General features: G+C 34.4%; 3 protein-coding genes across 3 annotated transcripts in view; 2 read left to right on the top strand and 1 right to left on the bottom strand.

Annotated features, from left to right (window-relative positions):
* Positions 1-897: 897 nt before the first annotated feature.
* The window catches only part of LOC129570287 (vanin-like protein 1), an 18,277-nt gene continuing 10,772 nt past the window's right edge, over positions 898-8,402 (bottom strand). Inside the window, exon 7 of the mRNA XM_055449837.1 lies at positions 898-1,200. The gene's annotated coding sequence lies outside the window, so the exon portion shown is untranslated. The remainder of the gene's footprint in view (positions 1,201-8,402) is intronic.
* Positions 3,515-8,029, top strand: LOC129570305 (vanin-like protein 1). Its single transcript, XM_055449860.1, has 6 exons — positions 3,515-3,577; positions 3,714-4,117; positions 4,186-4,397; positions 4,462-4,898; positions 7,187-7,470; positions 7,816-8,029. Exons 1-6 carry the CDS (start codon positions 3,515-3,517, stop codon positions 7,958-7,960), a joined length of 1,545 nt encoding a protein of 514 aa, XP_055305835.1. The 3' UTR covers positions 7,961-8,029.
* Positions 8,232-8,402, top strand: part of LOC129570306 (uncharacterized) — a 1,182-nt gene continuing 1,011 nt past the window's right edge. The window contains exon 1 of the mRNA XM_055449862.1: positions 8,232-8,266. Coding sequence (XP_055305837.1) covers positions 8,232-8,266 — 35 coding nt within the window. The remainder of the gene's footprint in view (positions 8,267-8,402) is intronic.

Genomic DNA, 8,402 nt, shown 5'->3' on the forward strand with positions numbered 1-8,402 from the left:
ATTGTAAAAACGACAGCATCAAATGTTATCAGCGATATTTTGTAACAAAAAATTGAGCATTACGAATAGATGTAGCCGAATATTTCTTTTTTGACGAAATATGATGAATATTAGACGCACGTAAGCAAGTATCACACGATAATATTGCCATATCTGCCCCATGCGATATAGAAAATATGCGTTTTGGACACATTGAACAATTTTGTGAGTAACTGTATGTTTAATAATATACATATCTCAATGGCAATGAGAAAACTCAGTAAAATATACTGTAACAAACACAATCTGTTTTTTATGATGTTTTTTGTATTATTTTTCGGATGAAATTAGGGTCTTTTAGGTCGATTTTGTTATTTTTTCCGGACGATTTTTGTGATATTAAGGATGATTTTCGTAATTTATAGGACGATTTTTGGGTTTTTTAGGACGTTTTTCGTTTCACCCTACTTTATAGAGGGTAGACGAGAATAGGAGTCCCATTATCTTTTCTTATCGTGAGCGTTGTGTGTAAGTATTTGAGTTTGTGTGATTTGGTGTCAGTCAACTTGCGATAATATTAACAAAATTACTAACATATCACGCGTTGTCCCTTCAAGCGCAACAGTATGTCAAACGCTTCGATGTCACATCCAGAGAAAGTCTCAAGTAATTCTAATAAAAGCAACGACTCTTTAGTTTTGATATTAATTCTCTTTGTCACATATGCCTAGGACGAATGCTCACATCCAAGTTGGATGATCTAACTGATGTGACATCGAATTGATCGTACTGTCGCGCTTGGGAATGCAAAATGTTATTCACTCTATTGAAGAATGAGAATCGCACTCGAACAGTTTTTAATATTCCAGGATTGGTGGAACGTGTCGAATGTAGATGACAGATGAAGTGATGTGTAATAATGATAAGTTATTAAATCCGCCAAAAATGTTTATTTCATTTGAACAAATACCGAAATTGTGAAGATAACAACTGATTTTCGTGCGGGTATCAACTGAACTTCATATAAAACTAATAATTAGTTATCGTTTATACACGTTTACACGATAAAATCTACTTATTACGAACTGACAACATCATATTATTTGACAAACACATTACAGATACAATGTCACACAATGTACGAGTAAATGTAGTGGAGAAATTGTTCAAAGATTGAAATTGTAACCAATGATGTGACAATTGTCTTCTGTTTAGTGTATCCTGGGAAAACAAAAACAAATCGAAAATTTTAGTTAGTCGAAAATAACAGTTCAGATGAATAGATTATTTTATTCCAAAAAATTTCTTTATAGAAAAAATGATACTATATTTTAGTTGTTAACTATTTGTTGATATCAATGATTGACGTAATTGATAAACCGTTTGTTTATAATTTTCATCGAATCGGAATGTTTTTTCGTCAGAGAAAATGATTTTTTCGAAATTTTCAACACCAAATTCGTCCATCATGTATCGACAAAAACGAACTCTTTGATTTCGATGTGCCGGTGTTGATTTTATGTCTCTTGCGGCTACTCGGCATCTTAATTCCGATTATGCGTCTGGTGGCAGTAATATATGGAACATTTCGAACAGCAGCAGCTCTTGTTGCAGTTGAATATGGGTTTTCACGCAAATATTGAACCATTTCACGATCTTGTTCAGGTGTTGTTATTCGTGGGCGACCAGTTTGCTTGACCTTATCAACGTTGCCATTCACGGCAAATCGATTGATCCATAATCGAATAGTTTTTTCCTAAAAATCAAAATCAATGTTTCCTAAAAATACATGCAATACGATGAACCCTGGATTTATTACCGTAGCCCCCACTATAACTGAAATTTCAGCAACCGAATGGCCATGATCATGATACAACGAAAGTATTCTTCCATTTTGTGCATCGGTTAGGTGTGCGCTTCTGTCAACTCGATTCATTTTGATGTTATTCAACAAATGAAGTGAGAAGAGTAGAGAGAAGGGACAATATTGATTTATGGTATATCCATCAATGAGCATCATCGCATAAATAAAACACAACGGGCAAGTGTTCGTGCGACCGTGCGACAGTGTGTATCACAGCAGCAATGCGAGTCAATAGTCACGCTCTACATTGCTTCCTGTGTACGCACAAGCGATATAGAAAACCATTTAGTGTTTTTGGCAATGTAAAACACTATTGCCAACTTAGGTACCAATTAATGAAATAGATAATACATTGACCGCTTGGTCAGCAATGCTTGCACTATATTATTCATTCATGTATTTAAACTATGTTGTCTGAACATTTTTTGTAAAGTAATTCAGATTGAAAAAAAAAAAAATTCTACAGTTTTAGTTTTTCATGATAACATTCAATTAAAGTTTGAAATTAGTCTAAATCGAAGTAAAAAAATTTCTGGCCCCGGAGAATGTTCAGAGAACAAAGAAATAAAGCAAACTAAATATAAAGCTAAATAAAGCAAGTAAAACCGTGTCAACGATCGGCCAACAAAAAATGATTCTAATTACAAGTTTTAGCAACTAAGCATTTTCGGCTCAAGTGTTCAAAATTCAATAATTATGAATAAAGCACCAATTGGTTTTACCTCGTTGAACAAAGCAGACGTGTGTTAAAATTAATTCTCATTTTAATGTAATACACCTTACAGGCACTGCCAACGCGATATGTGCATAATAAATTTTGATACATTTTAAACCGAAGATTTTTATACAGTTACCGTTCCACTTCCAAGATGAATAAATTTCACGTCAAATTGAAGTTGGACTTGAAGTAAACACAATTCAGTTTTTGCTTTTTTAACATATTTTGTCACAATAAATGGGATAAAACAACAATAAAAAATGTTTCGGCTGGTTTAAATGTGTTATTGCTGGTTTAAACGTTTGCTTTTCTCCCAAAATATATGGAAATTGTTATCGATTTGAAACTTGCGTTTACAAAATTATAGGAGTCGAATTCAAGGTTACACGTGCGAATTTTTGCTCAACGAGTCACGAGTCGATAGAGTGACAAATTGATACCACGATCATCGAAACTGAACAAATTTTTTTGTTGCGAACTGAACTAATTTACATAGAACATCTTTTGTTTGTACATTCACTTCGTTTAGAGAAAATATATTTTCGCAATACGAGATGTGGTATTTTAATGTTGGTAAAGTAAATATTTTGTAGGCGATCGAGGAGTTAAGGAATTTCCTGCTAAGTTGGAATGGAATTTCAACAATTGACCACAATTGGTAACATTGTACTATAAAAATGGTAGATTCAACTAGTGTTATTCCATACGGATTCACAAGTTCAGAATTAAAACAACAGCCATTCTTTCGATCGTTTGTTTTGGAACTGTGAACTTTGAAGAATTTCCGTTGGTGTTCTCTCGTCGATCAAGAAATTACACGTTGTGTTGATTTCAAAAAAAAAAAAAATTGGCTTCAAACATTCGACTTCGTTTTAGAAAATCAAAAAAAACGTTCTATTCTGGTGAATAAAAATCAACTTCCAACCAAAATTGTATTCTCAAAGTGTGAAGAAATGTTTTCAACATTTTTGCTGCTAATTGGTATCATTTTTCTAAATGGCTGCCAAAGTGAACAGGTGAGACTATTGACCGATGACCATTTTAGTAGAGTTGAACTATAATCTAGTATCACATAATTTCCTCACTCTTACATTACGAAGAAAACTTCTTAATTTTTTCATCAATTTTCGTTCTTTTTTCTCAAAAACGCAGGTTGCAACGTACACAGGGGCAGTAGTGGAAGTAAATCCTGTGTCCCTTGGATACACTATCAATGAGGTGGCTAAATCCACAAAACAAGCCATCGACATCATCGAATCGATTGAATTGGATGGAGTTGATATTGTAGTTTTTCCGGAAATAATTTTAAATAACCAAATCACTGCTGTGCTTCTACCGAATACAAATTTGTCCTATTGCGATGATCCGACTGTTGATGAGGTGCTTCGGAGTGTCTCATGTGCCGTTCGAAAGGTTAAAAAATATGTGGTAATCGGCTTGTATGTCAAAGTGAAATGTTCAATGGACGATCAGTCGTTTTGCGCATACGAATCCGATTCCACGAACCTCTACAACATGGCCATTGTCTTTGACCGCAACGGCGATGTGGTTGCGAAGTAAGTGGAGTAGCACAATGAATTATTGATCTAAAAATAAATTTTTATCGAAATTAATTCATTTCAAGGTATCGAAAATATCACTTGTTCGGTGAACAAGGAGTGCAACAGACCGAAACGCCCGATATGACAACATTCAAAACCGATTTCAATGTAACATTTGGCGTGTTCATTTGCTTTGATTTGTTGTTTGACAAACCAGCCAACAGTTTAGTCGATCAAGGAGTCAAAAACTTTATTTTTCCAACGATGTGGTTCTCGAAACTTCCGTATTCCACAGGTGATAAACGAATTTTGGTGGAATTTTTTGATTTCTTATCTTGACCCCTTATTTTTGTTTTTAGCTGCTCAGTACCAGCAAAGTTGGGCATATGCGAATAATGTAAATTTATTGGCAGCAAATGCCAATCAACCCAGCCTGGGGTTTTCGGGCAGTGGAATTTACGGTGGACGATCGGGTGCATTGCAAGTGATTGTCAACCAGACGCCGGCAACTAAAATTCTTAGAGCGAAAATTCCCGTTGATCCATTGCCAACTGAACACTTTCAATCAAAAAGCGATAAAGCAACCGAAGTCGCGATAAAGCAACCGAATGAATGGAGTTTTCGACCTGACAAATCTCGATTTGAAATGAAACTTCATCAAGATAACCTAACTGAATATACTGTGAAATTTTTGGACTTCTCCAAAAATCTTAAACAAAGCGGAAAAGTGTGCAACAAAGCCTTTTGCTGTGATTACAATATCGAAGTCAGCGACAATGGCGGATTGGAGGGAAAGGTGAAAAAATATCTCTTGTTTATGTCATAGGCACGACATGAGCGAACAGCACTGATGTACTGCTTACAGCGCCGAGTACTCTCGCAGTGGTGAGAAACTAAAACACACCAATCACCAATATTGATGTTCACGATCATCAAATTGTTCATACTAAATTTTATCCACTTTAGGCACTCATAACTGCTCATAACCACTCATAAAAATAAAATTCTTGATTATTAGAATCACATATCAAGTTACATGCTAACTAAAAATCAAATCGGGAAAATTAAAAATAAATTCGGCAATTCGACGAATTACCGAACGTTTTTTGTGTTTTCGGCAAAATATCGAACTATCAACAATATTGTCGAAATTCACTCACATCGGATTCCATTTTCACAGGAATTCAACACTGCCATTGATGCAATTCACATGATAAATTATCTGAATTTATCAAAATATCCGATCGAACAAATGCAGAAAGACCAATTTGGAGTAAACGAAAAATGTAAACAGAAACGAACTGTCATTACAAAATCTAGACTCATTTAACATTATAAAGCATTGCCAATACACTTGCCCGAATAAGTAACAAGTAATTCGCACACATTCGCACAGTCTTGTCAAACATCGAAACTAGCCCGAATTTCGTGATGACAGTTCGTTTCTGTTTACATTTTTCGTTTACTCCAAATTGGTCTTTCTGCATTTGTTCGATCGGATATTTTGATAAATTCAGATAATTTATCATGTGAATTGTATCAATGGCATTGTTGAATTCCTGTGAAAATGGAATCCGATGTGAGTGAATTTCGACAACATTGTTGATAGTTCGATATTTTGCCGAAAACACAAAAAACGTTCGGTAATTCATCGAATTGCCGAATTTACTTTTTATTTTCCCGATTTGATTTTTAGTTAGCATGTAAACTTGATATGTGATTCTAATAATCAGGAATTTCATTTTTATGAGCAGTTATGAGCAGTTATGAGTGCCTAAAGTGGATAAAATTTAGTATGAACAATTTGATGATCGTGAACATCAATATTGGTGATTGGTGTGTTTTAGTTTTTCACCACTGCGGGAGTACTCGGCGCTGTCAAGCAACTTTTTTCATGTCACGCCTATGGTTTATGTTGTTCACTGCTTTTTGATTGAAAAAAAAATGGCAAAATAGGTATAGTTTTACATTTTTGCAGAGATTACATATTTGCTGCTGAGTAGGCCTGAGCTGAGCTGAATTTGCTAACTCAGGCGCCTGAAGCGGTATTTTAGCGCACTTACGGTGCAAAATTGTTGTGGATCGCTGGTATCCACCCAAATATAATTGATAAACAGCGTGGATTCCAGCGATCCACAAAAATTTTGCACCGTAAGTGCGCTAAAATACCGCTTCAGGCGCCTGAGTTAGCAAATTCAGCTCAGCTCAGGCCTACTCAGCAGCAAATATGCAATCTTTGCATTTTCGATATGTTATTAATATGTTAATAACCGAAATATCGGAAAATTTCTAATAACTCAAACATAACATATTATTAGATTAATAAGATAATCTTATTAGAATATTAATAAGACAATCGGATTTTATTAACCAATTTTTTTCTTCACAAATTTTTTCAAAGTTTCATACTAAAAACATGTCAAATATTGTCAGATGTATTTTTCTTCAAGATTTCGTCGTCTGACGATATTTGACATGTTTTTAGCATGAAACTTTGAAAAAATTTCTGAAGAAAAATTCAACATTTAGACCGAAAAAAATTGGTTAATAAAATACGATTTTCTTATTAATAATAAGATGGATCTTATTAACTTTTTAATAAAATGGCGATCTTATTAATAATCAGGGATCGAAACCAAACCAAACCGAATATTTAGTTTGAGTGTGTGAACAAACCAAACCATTCGGAACGTTCTGAAAAATAGTTTGTATGGCACACTGAAACGTTTATACTTACGTGTATTAGTATACGACACTAACACAGTGACAACCCGCTTGAACGTTGCCCATACAAATCATTCTCAGAACGTTCCGCTTGATACGGTTCGCTCCGATGAACAGAGAGCAAAGCAGTGGAACCGTTCCGAAATCGGTTTGTATGAGAAACGTCAAACCGTTTTCGATCCCTGTTAATAATGAGATAATATCGTAGAATCTTATTATTAATCTAATAATATGTTATGTTTGAGTTATTAACGCCCCGTTAGTAATATGTTAATAATTAATAACATTAGTATGTTGATGCCTGTAAATCTATAAAAAAAGGTAACGCAAAATTTATTCATCGATTTTTTTCCATTTCAGTCATCATATTCCTATGCGATATCGGTGTTTAGTGGACATCGTCACTACAAATACATCAAAAACGTGGTCACTGGCGAAGAAGTGTGCAGTTTGATCGCTTGTCCTGAGATGAACATGAAGAATTTGTGTGGAACTCGGATATCACCATCGAAAGTGCACAATCGATACGACTTCACGAAAATGTCACTGAAAACGGTGCTGCCTGTCACTCGTATGAAAGTTATGCCGAACACATTGAGCGCCAATTTGCTGTCGCTCAATTCAAATGAATTCGATTTCAAAATGTAAGTTTGGTTTTTTCCATCAGGCCTTTTCAACCTATTTAAAGTCATTAATTCCAAAAAATCGAACAATGTTTAAAAATCACTACAAATCTTATCACATTTATATTCTTGATTTCTTCTTCATTTGATGATTTGATAAAAAAAAGCTACTTAAATTTTACAATAACTGATAGGAGCATTTCAAATTTGCTATGATTGATTGCTGATCAATCCCGTGCAATTTGTTTGTTGACAACATATTCACATGGTTAATTACGCTCAATAAGGATTATTGATAGCTTTTTCCCCTATTTTGTACGAACAAAAATCAAAAGTTTGACTAAAGTTCCATTATTTTCATTCCAGATCCAATTTAAAACGCCATCGTGTTATGGTCGAGCTGAATTTGAATGTGCCAAAGTCAGATTTGCTAACATTTGCCATTTTCTCACGAGACTTCGACAAGGACATTATCACAAAAAAAGTAGATCTAGAAAGGATGTCATCATGATTACAATAAGCCTTTTTTCAAGCATTGATGTCAATATTTTGCAAATTGAAACATTTGAAATAAATTCGATTTTTTTCAAAGATGAACTAAACAAAACTCTTGAAAATCCCAAACTTTAAACAAGTTAACCGGTATATTTATCCGGCTACAGCTCATCTTTATCAATTTTTGTACGCGCAAATCAATACTTCGCCACAAATTGTATTCTTCATTCGTTGGATTTGCACCGACTGCGATATCTCCCGTGCTAGGGGCTTCACGCACTCAAAAAATGATTCAAAAACAACAAGTATTTATTCTATTGACGTATAATCCGGTAAAATCCATTCTTGCACGCTGAAACTCACATGAATTCACGAAAACTCTCACATTTGAATTGAATGAATATTGAGGAGTTTGGTGAATTTTGGTGAATTTTGGTGAATTTTGGTGAATTTTGGTG

The sequence above is a fragment of the Sitodiplosis mosellana genome, unplaced genomic scaffold (genome assembly GCF_009176505.1).
Source record: "Sitodiplosis mosellana isolate CC-2019 unplaced genomic scaffold, AAFC_SMos_1.0 Smas_scaffold_52, whole genome shotgun sequence".
In the NCBI taxonomy this organism is placed as follows: Eukaryota; Metazoa; Arthropoda; class Insecta; order Diptera; family Cecidomyiidae; genus Sitodiplosis; species Sitodiplosis mosellana.